A 17,451-nucleotide genomic window follows, 5' to 3' on the forward strand; every position below is an offset into this window, starting at 1 on the left:
GTGTATTTTGAGTTTTGTAGCTTTAATTAGTTTAGTTCGGGGGTCGTATACACTGAAGATGTCTGTGTTTATTTGTATTTATTTTGACGCCTAGTTTAGACTTTAGTTTTAAGGATTGTTTTGTTAATTTCTTTGATTTGGCTTACACTCGTTGTTTTTGTTTAAAGATAATTATAAATGTTTATTTCTTTCTTTTTCCTCTCCCATTACTGCTACATGATTTTCAACTATTGAGTAAGAAGCTTAAATAGAGAATCGATTCCTGCCTCAACCCTGATCTGTCGCACACATTACACCTGTCTCACTTAAATGTTACAGCATCCCACTAAAACATCTTACAAATGTAACATCTTCAATACGTTCAATGCGTGTCAGTCTTTAAAAATAGTTATAAATATAGGTGCTGGAAAATGTGCTTAAAAGTCCTTGATTTTCATTAGGTTTTTTGCTTGTTTGTTGTTTTTTGCACAGTTAATGTTCTGATAATAATACATATTTCTAATAATAGGAATTAATCTGCCTCGTTTTTGAACTGTGCACAGCTGTAGCTGCTTAATTAGGCCTACTACGCTACTGTATTTCAGTACTGCTCATTATGGTGGTACTTGGAGAGACTATTTGTTCTGAGGTGGTACTTGGTGAAAAATGTTTGAGAACCACTGGCCTACATAATCCACCAATCAAACAAATCCAAATATTTTCTTGATTTTTGTATAATGATAACTCCACACCCAACTGAGGCTTTCATTTTACAGCTTACAAAATATGTTTGCAAATTAATGCAATATCATATCGTCACCTTGGAGTTATAAGGTTGTGTCTGCGTGCTGAATGATTTTGAGATATTGAGCTTCAAAGTGTTTGCATTTCATAGCAGACAGTAAGTGTGTAACATCTGTTTTTTAATAAAAGGCCTTAAAATGTAAAGAACTTATTAAAAAACATCCCATAATGTAAATAAGAATATGTGAAAAACTCAAATTGACAAAAATGTAATTATTGCAAAGCATAATCATTGAAGAGAGTCTATCTCAGTCTCAGTTTACCAGCTTTTACAGCACTTTAAGCTCTTGTTACTTTATTTTTGTTATTATCGCCAATATTTGAAGGAAGTCCTTCTGTGCAGTTTCTCTCCTGCTCAGATTCAGGCTCGGGATTTTTTTTTTTGTTTGTTTACTTTAACCTCTGAAATTGACAGGAGGATGAATAATTTTGACTTCAACTGTGTATACAGTGCTCATCATATATAAGTTTACCCCTCACACATCTATCTTTTAAATGTATATTTTAATAGGAAGCTTTACAGTATTATATTTGTGCAAATACATTAGTGTGTTTTCTTTGTCTTATAACTTGTTACCGCTGTAAGTCGCTGTTGCTGTGATTGTCCTCTAGATGGCAGTAGTACACAGCACACTGATAGCGGAGGCGCTGGAGTAAAAGCTCAGAACAAGCAACATTAAACTCGTGTTGAAGATGAGAACAAAGAGGCTACACTTCAGCTTTTATAAACTCTAGAGAGATTATTTAGCGAACACGACACAACTCCTGCCTTTATTCATTATATCCTGGCTCTTGACTGTCAATTCCTCTGTGAAAGCGATCAGGAATAGCGGACTTTTAACGTGTTCATATGTAAACAGGTAACGTTGTGTTTCTCTCCTTATTTATTAGTTCAGATTCCTACTTTCTCAATATTCAAGTGTTTTTCTCTCGGCTGTGTTCCTCTTCAGTGTCGGTTCCCGCGCTGTTTTCAGCTTTGTTTTTGCTTGGTTTTGGCCACTAACCTCTTTATTAAAGCTCTCGATGTAAAAGCTTCTCGCGGTAAAAGCACAGGTTATGATTCCTGTTTACTTTCACACATTCTTATACTTCAGGATTTGTCTGATCTTTATTAGCGGCAAATCAAATGCTGTGTTCACTAATTTCACCCTCATGGACAAATACTGTAGTCATTTATAGTAAATAGTGTAGTATAAATACAAAACACCCAACACTCTACTACATTTTCAACAACTATATTACAACACACCACAGTTTACTGTAGTAAAAACTCATGTTTACTACAGTATGCAGAGCATTTGATCGTTTCACCATAGTTAATGCTTCAACATTCAGTATCACAGTTGTAAATACTATAATAAATAAATACACTTTATTATAGTATGGTTGAAAAACACTTTAGTATTTACTATAAATTACTGTAGTATTTTCATGTGCTAGTCATGTAATTCTGTTAATCAAAAGTGTAGAGTTATGGGTAACACATTAAAATAATTTATTTTATTATTGTGTTTACTAAAATGAACAATTAGTAATACATTCATTACGGTATTCATCCATCTTTGTTAACATTGTTTAAGTTAAACAACGTTAGTTCATGTTAAATCTCTGTTCATTAACTCATGTTAACAATCACAACTTTGGATTTTAGTAAGACATTAGTAAATGTTGAACTATAATTAATAAATGATTTACAAAATTATTCATACCTAATCATAGTAAATCCATGAACTAATGGATCATGCATTGTTTTGTGTTAAAAAGGCTGTAAAATTGAAAGCTAAAAATAATTATTAATGTGCTGTAAAAGTTGTTTGTATAATAATAAGCCGTAATTCACAAAATATATAGACAGCAGCTCGTTGTGTTTTTCTGGTTCATTTTATTAACATTTTGAGCAAGAATCAAAGTTTGCTCAGTGGTTTTATCCGTTTTGCACAGCAAAAATAATTATGTTATCAGCTAAACGGTTAAAATATATCATCTTTTTATTTTGTATTTTTTAGGTTTTGCTGCATAAATGTGCAACTTAGGCATGGGACGATAATTGTTTTCAAGGTATTACCGCGCTTTGGAAAAGTCAAGGTTTTGAGATTTTCTGTAAAACCGTTCTCAAGGTGTGTAAGATTTGATGAAGACAGCAGAAGTCAGTGATTCATTTAAATCTTTAAAAAACTAAAATATATTGTTTTCAAAGAGGGAAAATGTTTTGTTTTTACACAGACATTTAAAAAGAATATATTTTAAAGCTGTAATCACAATACCGTGATATTTTTATCCAAGGTTATCATACCGTCAGAATTTTATACCGGCCCATGCCTATGTGCAACACGTATTTGTTTTCTCGCCGGGCGGTAACACGTGCAACTACAGATGTATCTTGAAGAATCAAAATTAAAGGAGTGAAAAGAGGAATATTGCTGGTCACAGTTTGACACAGATGAGTTGATGCCAAACCAGTGCTGATAGTGATGCCTAGTGCTGGGCGATTAATCGAAAAGTAATCGACATTCAGAACCTATAATCAATCAAAATTTTCCAGGTCACTTTTTTCAATTACTTTCCCTACCGTGTGTGGAGTCACGTGACCCCGTTCTGTTAAGGCTGAACTACACTAATTATATTATGATTTACAGTTATTATATTATTTTAATATTATATATCTGCCATGGGCACATGTACAGTCCAGCGCAGCCTTCACATACCCAGTCAATACCCAGTCACATACCCTTCACGCACCAGTCAAAAAATTTTACTTATTCGTCACAACAATGAGTTGTGCACGCATTGTGATTGGTCGGTTTGGTAGCGGTGATAAGAGTGTGCGGCGCAGAGAGCCATATTTTAGGCAATGTGTTTTAATTTCAGGTGTTCAGCGTTGATGTTCAATAAGTAACCACAGATAGTAGATAGTGTGTGTTTACTTCAATTATTTTAAAAGCAAGTAATCCACCCCACATTCAAAACCTCTCACTTGTAATGTGTGAGCATATTTACTGTACAAATCTTGTCAGTGAACTATGAGGGCAAAAAACATAAAATATGTAAATAAAATAATCGTTTATTAACCGTAATCGAGTAAAAATATTCAATTAATCGAGATTTGTGGTCGGGATCGCTGTGCGACAGGCCAGAGTCACGGTGGCAGTCACCAGGAAATGTCCCGATGCTCCCTATGGCTAGTCCACCCCTGGCTCTGGTGATAAACTCAAATGATAGATCTTCCTCAGTAAAATAACAGACCTAATAAACTAGGCTACATTATTTGAGCATTCGTTATGACATTGATCTGTTGTGGTCCAGCTTATGTTTCCTTTTTTAATATTAAGATTTGTCTTTGAAATCTGTAATAGGCTACCACTATTGACCCTAATCATTGGTAAAATAACCAGCCTTTTAGCCAGCCTGATTTTTTAAATTTTTTTTACTGGTTTGATGCAGACTAAACTAAACTGTCGGAGGCCGGTTTTACTTAATAAACATTCCCTTGTCTAAACTCGACGTAAAACAAGGTCACTTATATGCTTCAGCGCCAAAACACAACTTGGTCTGTTGAATAAAATATTAATGACAGTGAAATAATCTCAGTTTCAGAGTAGCCATTATTAGGCTAAATCATGTTCTGTTGTTGACAATCCATATTGCACTGTCAGTTTCACTTTTATTAATTCAATCAACTACAGTGCATCTGGAAAGTGTTCACAGCGCTTCACCTTTTCCTCATTTTTACGTTACAGCCTTATTCCAAAATGGATTAAATTCATTTATTTCCTCAAAATTCTACACACAATCCCCCATAATGACAATGTGAAAAAAAGAGTTTTGGAAATTGTTGCAAAGTTATTAAAAATAAAAAACCCGAACACACATGTTCATCAGTATTCACAGCCTTTGCTGTGAAGCTCTAAATTGAGCTCAGGTACATTCTGCTTCCACTGATCATTCTTGAGATGTTTCAGCAGCTTCATTGGAGTTCACCTGTGGTCAGATCAGTTGATTGGACATGATTTGAAAAGGCATACACCTGTCTATATAAGGTCCCAGGGTTGACAGGGCAAGTCAGAGCACAAACCAAGCATGAAGACAAAGGAATTGTCTGTAGACCTTCGAGACAGGAATGGCTCATGGCACAAAGCTGAAAAAGGTTACAGAAAAATTTCTGCTGCTCTGAAAGTTCCCTTGAGCACAGTGGCTTCAATCATTCGTAAGTGGAAGATGTTTAGAACCGCCTAGACTCTTCCTAGAGCTGGCCGGACATCTATGCTGAGAGATCGATGGAGAAGAGCCTTAGGGTGTACTCATACTATGTACAGTTGCTTTAAACCGGACCAAAGACGGCCCACACTCACATTACATTCGGGCCTGGGCATGCTTACATCATCGATGATGCGCTGTTCAGTAAGCGCTCTCGCTCAGCACAATAAAAATTTCTTTAGTTATATCGGTTTAGACTTTTGATATGCGGTGACGCTGTCAAATTATTTGCCAAACAGATCAGCCACTTTTGACACTCATAAACAATCATAAAGTCCTCGTGCTGCAGGAATTAGGAGGTTTGCTGAAGGTGGAGCTGTCGTGCAGTGAGGGGTTTGCGTCTTTAAGACAGTGTGCATTTATTTAACAGTACTAGTGATTAATTATTCCATATCAAACAGTCCCTTAAAAGTCACATCTCGCTTTCAGTTTCGGGCTCAGGCGTGTTTTGCACTCACAAACAAGTGTACCACGCTAAAGCCCAAGTGAACCGCGCTCTGGCACACCTCTTCCAACCGGGGCAGGCCAAACAAAATTCTTTGGTCTGATGAGACTAAAATTGAACTCTTTGGAGTGAATGCCAGGCGTTACGTTTAGAGTACTAATACCATCTCTACAGTAAAGCATGGTGGTGGCAGCAGAAACTGGAAGACTAGTCAGGATAGAGGGAAAGATGAATGCAGCAATGTACAGAGACATCCTGAATGAAAACCTGCTTCAGAGTGCTCATCTAGTATCCGCACAATCAGCACTGGCGCCCCCCAGGGGTGTGTCCTCTCCCCACTGCTCTTCTCCCTGTACACGAATGACTGCACATCAAAAGACTCCTCTGTGAAGCTCTTGAAGTTTGCAGACGACACCACACTTATCGGCCTCATTCAGGACGGTGACGAGTCTGCTTACAGACAGGAGGTTAAGGAGTTGGCTGTGTGGTGTAGCCACAACAACCTGGAGCTCAACACACTCAAAACAGTGGAGATGATAGTGGACTTCAGGAGAAACCCCCCTGCTCTCCCCCCACTGAGCATTGTGGCAGCAGTGGAGTCATTCAGGTTCCTGGGCACCACCATCTCTCAGGACCTGAAGTGGGACACTCACATTGACTCCATTGTCAATAAAGCTCAACAGAGGCTGTACTTTCTTCGTCAGCTGAGGAAGTTTAACCTCCCAAAGGAGCTGCTGAAACAGTTCTACACCTCCATCATTGAATGAGTCAACTGCACATCAATAACTGTCTGGTTTAGCTCAGCTACTAAATACGATCTCCAAAGACTACGTCGAATAGTTCGGACTGCTGAGCGAATCACTGGTACAACCCTTCCTACTCCCTAAGAACTGTACTTATCCAGAGCGAGCAGAAGGGCTGCCAAAATCACTCTGGACCCCTCACACCCAGCACACTGCCTCTTTGAACTTTTACCTTCTGGTCGACGCTACAGAGCACTGCGCACCAGAACAGCCCGACACAGAAACAGTTTCTTCCCTCAGGCAATCCATCTCATGAACACTTGATGATAATAATTGTGGAACCAACATCACTACTTGCTATACACTTTTATACACATATACACTTATTTAACCACACACTTTACATGCCAATTTGCACATAACAGCTGCACATATAACGTTGTATATAGTAATATAGCTGTACATACACTTGTCAATCTGTATATTTGCATTCACTACTTACTTCTATTTTTTTAAAAATATATTTATTATCTGTTTTTTGTCCTGTCTCTGTAATCCTGTTGCACTGTAGAAGCTCTGTCACCAAAACAAATTCCCTGTATGTGTGAACATACCTGGCAATAAAGCTCTTTCTGATTCTGATAATATCCTTACTACATGAAGTCTATCTTGAATTAAATTGTAGAATCACTTTAAAAGAATTAACCGTAAAATAGCAAAATCACTTTTAAATAGTATTAACTCGTAGAAATAACAATAGAGACAGATGCTTCCGGTCCTCAGCCCTCAGGTCCACTCAAGGTCTCCGTGACCTCTGACCTAGTTTGGTGGCTCCTGAAAAAGATACACAGAGACAGGCAAACGCACTGAACATTCTTACATAGAGCAGTGTGTTACTTATTCATTAGTTAAAATCCTTTCAAAGTTGAATACTCATTCAAATAATCAAATAATTATATTTAATAAAAAATAATGAGGAACAGGATGATGAGAAAAGGATAATCATTGATTCATGCTGAGACGGATTGGAAGGTAGAAATTCGAATCCTTCAGATGTGTGAATGGTCTTTTCCGGAAAAATTCCGTAACGTGTGAACAGCGCTTTTTTGAATTTACTGGTAAAGTCGTTCCGTAAATTCCGGTATCACTGTGTGAAAGGGGCTTATGAGGCTCGCACGTTGTGTGACATGCCGCCATTTGGTGCCTTGCGTTGGCAACGTATACAACACAATGTAAAGACCGCTTGACGTGAAGTGAAAAAAAACAGTAGAGAGGTGCTGTTGTTGATAGCGTCAGCATGTGCTACAGTCACAGTAGATTTCCAACGTAATACACCATAAGTAACTGTGAAGAGCATGTTGTTTTACAGTGGCTGAGTGAATTAAGTCATCAATAGAGCTTAAGAAAATCACACATGTGCGACTAAATAAATTTTCCACTTCGCACATGTCTATTTTAGTCACAAATGCGAGCGAAATGGTCGCACTGTCAAGCCCTGTATCGATATGAACGATACTGGACAATACCTCATCGCGTTGAGGAATCATATCGATATCCCCAGAACCCGATATACCGCCCAGCCCTAAAATACACCACTTTTAAGGGACTCATTATTTATCAATGCAATGTCCAAATATGTGTAAAAGCATCTAAAAGTAATGACGAAATGGTAATACGGTTGATTTTATATGACAAGTGTTTTAAAATTAATGATTGGAAGATCAGTGTATCATGCTTGTGAAATGAAATTTACAAAAATACACTAAAAGTGATCATGAATGAAACTCACTTTCTTAAATAATTAATTTTAAAGGCAGTCTGTTTATTTTTATTTCAGGCCTGATGGAGGAGACACACCGTCATGAGAAAATCATAGAAAATAAACACTCACTGAAGAGAAAAGGCAAGAAATGCGTCACCTGCACTCAGTGTGGAATAAGTCTGTTTAACAAACGGAGTCTCGGATATCACATGATGATCCACACCGGAGAGAAACCATACAAATGTTCTCAGTGTGGGATGAGTTTCAGACACCCATCAAACCTTGTTAAACACATGAAGATCCACACTGGAGAGAAACCACACAAATGTGATCAATGCAGCAAAACATTTTTGATGGCTTCATACCTGAAGAGACACCTTACAGTTCATACAAAGGAGAGGCCTTATTCATGCACTGTGTGTGGAAAGAGTTTCAGACATCCAGATGGTTTAAGAGGTCATCAGAAAATCCACACCGGTGTGAGAGAGCATATTTGCTTGGAGTGTGAGAAGACCTTCATTACGGCTGTAAAATTGAAAACGCATGAGAGAATTCACACTGGAGAGAAACCTTACACCTGTTCACACTGTGACAAGAGATTCAGTCTGTTAGGAAGCCTGAAAACGCATGAGAGAATTCACACTGGAGAGAAACCTTACACCTGTTCACACTGTGACAAGAGATTCAGTATATTAAGAAGCCTGAAAACACATGAGAGGATTCACACTGGAGAGAAACCTTACACCTGTTCACACTGTGACAAGAGATTCAGTATATTAAGAAGCCTGAAAACACATGAGAGGATTCACACTGGAGAGAAACCTTACACCTGTTCACACTGTGACAAGAGATTCAGTATATTAGGAAGCCTGAAAACACATGAGAGGATTCACACTGGAGATAAACCTTACAAGTGTTCACACTGTGACAAGAGATTCAGTATATTAGGAAGCCTGAAAACACATGAGAGGATTCACACTGGAGATAAACCTTACAAGTGTTCACACTGTGACAAGAGATTCAGTAAATTAGCAAACCTGAAAACACATGAGAGGACTCACACTGGAGAGAAACCTTACAGGTGTTCACACTGCGACAAGAGATTCAGTGATTCAAGGAATCTGAAAATACATGAGAGGATTCACACTAGAGAGAAACCTTACAGGTGTTCACACTGTGCCAAGAGATTCAGTATATTAGGAGGCCTGAAAACACATGAGAGGACTCACACTGGAGAGAAACCTTATACATGTTCACACTGTAACAAGAGATTCAGTATATTAGGAAACCTGAAAAGACATGAGAGGACTCACACTGGAGAGAAACCTTACAAGTGTTCACACTGTGAAAAGAGATTCAGTAATTCAAGGAATCTGAAAAAACATGAGAAGATTCACACTACAGAGTAACCTTGAAGGTGTAAGTTCGCCATAGTCAAAAAAAACTGCATATCTGCTTTGTTTCTCTTTAGATAATCAATTCAGACACGTGTTGTGAAATTAGCTCAGTTTTTGAGTATTATGATCAATAATAATGAGTTATTATTAATTATGAAATTGTTAAACAGACTCTAAGATGGGACAACAGGACAGCCAAACTTCCACATGTGTTACTTTTCTTTCCACTGAGAGTCTAGTTAAGTTTAGTGTGTCGCGAAGCCAGAAGTCCACATGACTGCAGTCTTTTGTCGTCTTGAACGTGAATCTCCAGACTTAACTCCAAGCCTCAAGTGAACAACGAATCAACAACAGGCGAACCCATGCGGGAACCCAGTTTGGCAGAGGCAGTTCTCCACATCACAGAAGGAACACAGGTAATGCCTCCAGATTAATACTGAATTGGTGTAAATTATATGTACCTAAAGAAACAATCGAAGGGTTGAATTGATTATTTTTTGGTTTGTTTAAAAGGTTTTACAAATCCTGTGACTTGCATCATTCCTCTCTCTCAAACTTTTCCTTTGCTACTCTCTGCAACCTGTATAATTGTGTTTTTGTGTTTGTTTTAGGTGTTAACTTCTGTTTCATAAGTCGAAGTTTCGTCTGTTTTTAAGGAAAAGTGCCTGTGCATATTTTAATAATTTAATTAAGATCAATCCTACTTTTATTTCAGGTCTGATGGAGAAGTGTGGAAAGAGTTTGGTATGCAAAAAGACTCGCATGAGGATTCACACTGGAGAAAAAGCATTCACATGTACATGTGTGGGAAGAGTTTCAGACAATCATCAATCCATTAATTCAATTCATTTTTATTTCTCTAGATTGTCAAAGCAGATTAAAATAGAGTTCTGGTGAACTGATACTGCTTCAGTCCAGTTTTCACAGCTGAAGATCAGTTTAGTGTAAAATAAATGTCACTGCTGGAAGCTGAAACTCTGAACAGTAAAGAGTAACTCCACAAGTTCCAAACCAAGCATGACAGTGGTGAGGAACAAACTTCACCAATTGACAAAAGAGAAGGAAAAACCTGGAGAAAAAAAACAGGCTCAACAGGGCACAACCAGTTCTCTTCTGGCCAAATGTCTAGTGCAGGGCTGAAGTCTAGGTGGCGGAGGCTTGAGATCGCTGGACTTCCATCATGGAGAAGCTGCAGGTCTCAGTAGGTCACCAGCGGGTGTTTAGGTGAGCCCACAGGGTCAATGCCTTTCAGGAATCAGTTTCACCCTCTTTACTCCTCCATGACCACCACAACATCTGCTCGGGATACGGGCCGGGTCCAGGGTTATAGAGATCTCAGGATAAGGAGAAACAGACTAACATAAGCACAGATGCAGAGGTGGGTAGTTACGAATTACATTTACTTGAGCAAAATTGTTGGGTAACGTGTACTTTTTGAGTACATTTAAAGATGTCTCCTTTCACTCAATTAAATTATTAGAGAAAAATCATCACTCTTCGCTACATTTGGCGGCGTTCCTCCGTTACTGTCAAATGATAATTAATATAATTCATATGACAAATATTGTGAGTCGCCGCATTGGAGAGGTTGTGTCACGAGAGATTGCTATAGAGACGCGTCTCCCGCTTTAGGAATGATGGCTGAAGACGTGTGATTAAATACTGCGGTCACACTTCGGCCATCTGTGGACTCGACAAGGACAGCCACGCTGCCTGTGCAGTGAATTTACCGGACCAGGCCACCCGCGGCCTCAAATTGTGAATGTTTTCACTCCCAAGATGTCAACAAGAATAGTTATGGTGGCTTGAAAAGCCAGCATATTGTTATCTATCAAAACTTCTTCTTCTTCTTCTTCTTCTTCTTCTTTGCAACGATAGAGAAACTCACAACCCAACCCCCCAAAATCTTGGCAAAATCTTAGAAGAGATCGTGCAAATTATGAAAACATCAACCTGCAGTCTTGACACGCTCCCCACATCATTCTTTAAAACGGTGTTTACCTGTTTAGAAATGGATCTTCTAAAAGTGGTAAATGCTTCACTTCTCTCAGGGATTTTTCCTAACTCACTTAAAACTGCAGTTGTTAAACCCCTCTTGAAGAAGACCAACCTGGATAACACCCTATTGAGCAATTACAGGCCCATCTCAAATCTCCCTTTCATTGGCAAAATCATTGAAAAAGTTGTTCTTAACCAGGTTAACAAGTTCTTAAACTTCAAGGGGTGTTTGGACAATTTTCAATCTGGTTTCAGACCACATCACAGTACAGAGAGCGCCCTTATAAAGATAATCAATGATATACGCCTAAATACAGATTCAGGCAAACTAACAGTGCTGGTACTGCTCGATCTAAGTGCTGCATATGACACTGTCGATCACAGCATACTTCTGGATAGGCTGGAAAACTGGGTTGGGCTGTCTGGGACGGTCCTCAAATGGTTCAGATCTTACCTTGAAGGAAGAGGTTACTATGTCAGTATAGGTGACCATAGGTCGAGGTGGACACCCATGACATGTGGAGTCCAACAAGGCTTGATTCTGGCACCTCTCCTGTTCAACCTTTATATGCTCCCTCTGAGCCAAATAATGAGAGAGAACCAAATCTCCTACCACAACTATGCTGATGACACTCAGATCTACCTAGCCTTACTGCCTAATGACTACAGCCCCATTGACACCCTCTGCCAGTGCATTGATGAAATTAACAATTGGATGTGCCAAAACTTTCTTCAGTTAAACAAAGAGAAAACTGTAGTGATCGCGTTTGGGAACAGAGATGAGGTTCTCAAGGTGAATGCGTACCTTGGCTCTAAGGGTCAAACAACAAAAAATAAGGTCAAGAATCTTGGTGTGACTCGAGTCAGATCTGAGTTTTAATAGTCATGTCAAAGCAGTTAGTAAATCAGCATACTATCATCTCAAAAACATTGCAAGAGTTAGATGCTTTGTTTCCAGTGAAGACTTAGAGAAACTTGTTCATGCTTTTATCAGCAGCAGGGTGGATTACTGTAATGGCCTCCTCACTGGCCTTCCCAAAAAGACAGTCAGACAGTTGCAGCTCATCCAGAACGCTGCGGCCAGAATTCTGACCAGAACCAGGAAATCAGAGCACATCACACCTGTCCTCAGGTCTTTACACTGGCTCCCAGTTACATTCAGAATAGATTTTAAAGTATTAATACTGGTCTATAAATCGCTAAATGGCCTAGGACCTCAATACATTACAGATATGCTCACTGAATACAAACCTAACAGATCACTCAGATCTTTAGGATCAAATAGATTAGAAATCCCAAGAGTTCAGTCAAAGCAGGGTGAATTGGTTTTCAGCTACTAACAGCGCCCCTCGCTGCTGGAATCAGCTTCCAGAAATGATCAGATGTGCTCCAACATTAGGCACATTCAAATCAAGACTGAAAACACATCTGTTTAGCTGTGCCTTTACTGAATGAGCACTGTGCTACGTCCGACAGATCGAACTATTATGTTTTTCTCTTCTTTTTAATTCTTTTATAACACATTTTATCAGCTTTTATTTTATTTTTATTTTTACCATTTCTATTATTTGTTTTTATTTTTCTTATACTTGTTTCTTTTATTCATGTTTATGTAAAGCACTTTGAATTGCCACTGTGTATGAAATGTGCTATATAAATAAACTAGCCTTGCCTTCTTCTTCTTCTTCTTGTGAGATTAATTTCTAAGTGTATCTCCTCCTAGGCCTTTCAAGCTACATACTTCAAACTTTCGTCAAACCTTCAAACTGGTCTGACTCGGGTTGCTATATCTTTTCTAACTGATCCGACTTTGGGTTTTCCGAAAAACGACCCAGAAAATTTCCAAAAGTCCCATTGACTTAACATTGGGTCAAACTTTGTGAGCTCATAACTCTGCATCAGACTGTCCTACAGACTTCTAACTGGACTAATTTAACTCAGTCTAACCAGCAGCCAATAACTGATGACTTTTTAACTTACTAGCCACTCCCTAGCAACCACTTACAGCACCCTAGCAACTGTCCCATAGACTTCCATTGTAAAAGACTCCCATTTACTTAACATTGGATCAACTTTTGTGAGCTCATAACTCTGCATCAGACTGTCCTACAGACTAGAGTCTGGCCTCATTCAACTCAGTCTAGCCAGCAGCCAATCACTGATTACCTTTAAACTTACTAGCCACTCCCTAGCAACCAATTTCAGCACCCTAGCAACTGTCCCAGAGACTGTGACTAGCTATTCTAACACATGCTAACAGTTTAAACTTCCTACTGACATGCTAATCTTGCTAGAAAGGTGCTAGCAACACAATAGTGACATGCTAGTCATCCTAGTAACATGCTAATTCATGCTAACAACATGCTAATTCATGCTAGAATCATGCTAGTAACATACTGATATCATGCTAGTTACATGCTAATTCATGCTAATATGCTAGTTACATGCTAATTCATGCTAGAATCATGCTAGTAACGTGCTTATTCAGGCTAGAAACATGCAAGTAACATGCTAATTCATGCTAGGATCATGCTAGTAACATGATAATTCATGCTAGAATCATGCTAGTAACATGCTATTTCATGCTAGAATCATGCTAGTAACGTGCTTATTCAGGCTAGAAACATGCAAGTAACATGCTAATTCATGCTAGGATCATGCTAGTAACATGATAATTCATGCTAGAATCATGGTAGTAGCATGCTAATTCATGCTAGAATCATGCTAGTAACGTGCTTATTCAGGCTAGAAACATGCAAGTAACATGCTAATTCATGCTAGGATCATGCTAGTAACATGCTAATTCATGCTAGAATCATGCTAGTAACATGCTAATTCATGCTAGAATCATGCTAGTAACCTGCTAATTCATGCTAGTAACATGCTGGTAACATGCTAATTCATGCTAGAATCATGCTAACAACATACTAATTCATGCTAGAAACATGCTAGTAACATGCTAATTCATTGTAGAATCATGCTAACAACATGCTAATTCATGCTAGAATCATGCTAGTAACATGCTAATTCATGCTAGTAACAAGCTAATTCATTGTAGAATCATGCTAACAACATGCTAATTCATGCTAGAATCATGCTAGTAACATGCTAATTCATGCTAGTAACAATCTAATTCATGCTAGAATCATGCTAATTCATGCTAGAAACATGCTAATTCATGGTAGAATCATGCTAATAACCTGCTAATTCATGCTAGAAACATGCTAGTAATATGCTAATTCATGCTAGAAATACGCTAATAACATGCTAATTTATGCTAAAATCATGCTAACAGCATGCTAATTCATGCTAGAATCATGCTAGTAACATGCTAATTCATGCTAGTAACATGCTAATTCATGCTAGAATCTTGCTAATTCATTTTAGGATCATGCTAGTAACATGCTAATTCATGCTAGAAACATGCAAGTAACATGCTAATTCATGCTAGGATCATGCTAGTAACATGATAATTCATGCTAGAATCATGCTAGTAACATGCTAATTCATGCTAGGATCATGCTAATAACATGCTAATTCGTGCTAGAATCATGCTAGTAACATGCTAATTCATGCTAGAATTATGCTAGAAACATGCTAATTCATGCTAGAATCATGCTAACAACATGCTAATTCATGCTAGAAACATGCTAATCCATGCTATAATCATGCTAGTTACATGCTAATTCATGCTAGAATCATGCTAATTCATGTTAGAAACATGCTAGTTACATGCTAATTCATGCTAGACACATGCTAATTCGTGGTAGAATCATGCTAGTTACATGCTAATTCATGTTAGAATCATGCTAGTTACTTCCTAATTCATGCTAGAATCATGGTAGTAACATGCTAATTCATGCTAGAAACATGCTAGTAACATGCTTATTAATGCTAGAATCACGCTAATTTATGTTAGCAACTGCCTAGCAACCACTCAGAATACTTTAGCAACCGCCTAGCAACAACCTAGAAACATGCTAACATATATGTACTTATCTATGCCGACTGTTCCAAACTTCATAAAAACTGCTTCAGTTATTTACACTTTAAAAAGACTTCAAGCTTTTAGACTCGGCTTTTCAAGCCACCATAAAGTTTGTCTTCAAACTTTAATATCTAGTTTGATAATGCGATGCACGCTGTACATAGAACTGAACTGACTTCGAAAGATATACATGAACTACAGCTCCAACCTGAAGAACACATAGTGGTAAGTGTCAACATTATCCCAAGTTGAACCTTATTAATGGTATCTATGGGATAACTAAAGAAACTGCTGTTTAATGGAATAACTGATTAGCCATGGCATGCACAAATAAGTCATTCACACTGTTAACCATTACAGTATTTAAACATTTTTATTTTGGTGTTTATATTTATATATCTACATATCTTTGTCATGATGACAGCACACAATATTTGATTAAATATTTTAAGATGCTAGTATTCAGCTTAAAGTGACATTTAAAGGCTTAACTAGGTGAATTCGGCAAGTTAGGGTAATTAGGCAAATCATTGTATAATAATGGTTTGTTCTGTAGACAATCAAATAAATATATATATGTGTGTGTGTGTGTGTATTGCTTAAGGGGGCTAATAATATCGACCTTAAAATGGTTTTAAAAACACTAAAAACTGCTTTTAGCTAACATAAAACAAGTAAGACTTTTACCAAAAGAAAAAATATTGTAGGAAGTACTGTGAAAAAGTCCTGAATCTGTTAAACATCATTTGGGAAATATTTGAAAAATAAAAGAAATTACAGGGCTTAAAGTATTCCTGCACTGTACCGGATCTCCGGCGTGCGGCCATGAGGAAAATTTTTTGTGTTGAGAGGCGCATCTGTTGAATGGTTTACTAACAGCCGCGAGTGTTTTACGCGCTGCTTTTGCGCCCTGCGCGCCTCACATTTTGCCGTTGCGCGCTCTAGAGAAAAAAAGCATGTTACCTCAGTCGCGTCTTTTTCATTCTTCAATCAAATTAAAGCACTGCAAGGTTTCTGTTGTTAAGGCGACTAAGGCAAACTTTTATAGATGGAGGAGAGACTTGTGGAACGCTGAAGTTATCTAGAGCTGTATTACTTTACAGATCTTGAATGTCACAATATTATTAAAATTACAATTATAACATTGACAGCAACAAGACTCGTGCATCTCAAAGATCTCAAAAGGTCTCAAAACTCAGGGCTTCTGGTAGTACTTAGTCGAGGAAAGGAGGTCGAGCCTTCTCATTTATAGCTCCTAAACTCTGGAATAGCCTTCCTGATAACGTCCGAGGCTCAGACACACTCTCCCAATTCAAAACTAGATTAAAGACCTATCTGTTTAGTAAAGCACACACTCAGTGCACCACTTAGCGGTATGATACATGAATGAGCTCCACACAGGTTTCTTCATGTCATTTATATACACTATGAACAGCAGCTATGCTAATTATTTTATTTATTCTCTATTTCCACCTGGGGATACTCGTCCTGAGGCCCTCAGACCACGCAGCGCCACTGATTCGATCCAAGACCAGCGACGAGATGATCCAAAGTTTTCCGTATCCTGAGCAGCTGCTGTGGTGGTCATGGAGGAGTGTAGAGCATGAGACTGATTCCAATGATGCTCCAGGGACAGAGGAGTCTTCGCTGAGGCCCAGCTTTCATCTTCCAGAATGCAGCTTAGACTTTTTTTCTTCTTCTTTCCTCTCCGCTGTCGCCACTGGCTTGCATGGTTCAGGATCTGTGGAGCTGCGCATCGATGGATTTGCTCTTCAGTGTTTGGACTCTCAATAGTGATTTAATCACACTGAACTGAGCTAAACTGAACTGAACTTAAACTTTAAAAACTGAACTACACTGTTCCTATTTACTGTGACCTTTTATGTGAAGCTGCTTTGACACAATCTACATTGTATAAGCGCTATACAAATAAAGGTGAATGAATGAATGAAACAATATAGGTCAGCGCTTCTTTTTTTTCTTGTCAACATAAACGTTTCACCCTCTTCTCTCCGACAGTGAATTTTCTCGCCTCTGACCTGTCACTCTTCTAAATACAGTCTGAATGTCGGCGCGGGAAT

General features: G+C 38.3%; 1 protein-coding gene across 1 annotated transcript; it reads left to right on the forward strand.

Annotated features, from left to right (window-relative positions):
• The first annotated feature begins 1,483 nt into the window (after nt 1-1,483).
• LOC130220660 (gastrula zinc finger protein XlCGF52.1-like) lies at nt 1,484-10,256 on the forward strand. The gene is made up of 3 exons (XM_056452879.1): nt 1,484-1,643; nt 8,063-9,800; nt 10,100-10,256. Exon 2 carries the CDS (start codon nt 8,068-8,070, stop codon nt 9,394-9,396), a length of 1,329 nt encoding a protein of 442 aa, XP_056308854.1. The 5' UTR covers nt 1,484-1,643; nt 8,063-8,067; the 3' UTR covers nt 9,397-9,800; nt 10,100-10,256.
• The last annotated feature ends 7,195 nt before the right edge of the window (nt 10,257-17,451 follow it).

This window comes from Danio aesculapii, chromosome 3 (genome assembly GCF_903798145.1).
Source record: "Danio aesculapii chromosome 3, fDanAes4.1, whole genome shotgun sequence".
In the NCBI taxonomy this organism is placed as follows: Eukaryota; Metazoa; Chordata; class Actinopteri; order Cypriniformes; family Danionidae; genus Danio; species Danio aesculapii.

Bases quoted from the DNA above. Each gene is read 5' to 3' on its own strand.
- LOC130220660 (XM_056452879.1), top strand. From the start codon at position 8,068: ATGGAGGAGACACACCGTCATGAGAAAATCATAGAAAATAAACACTCA.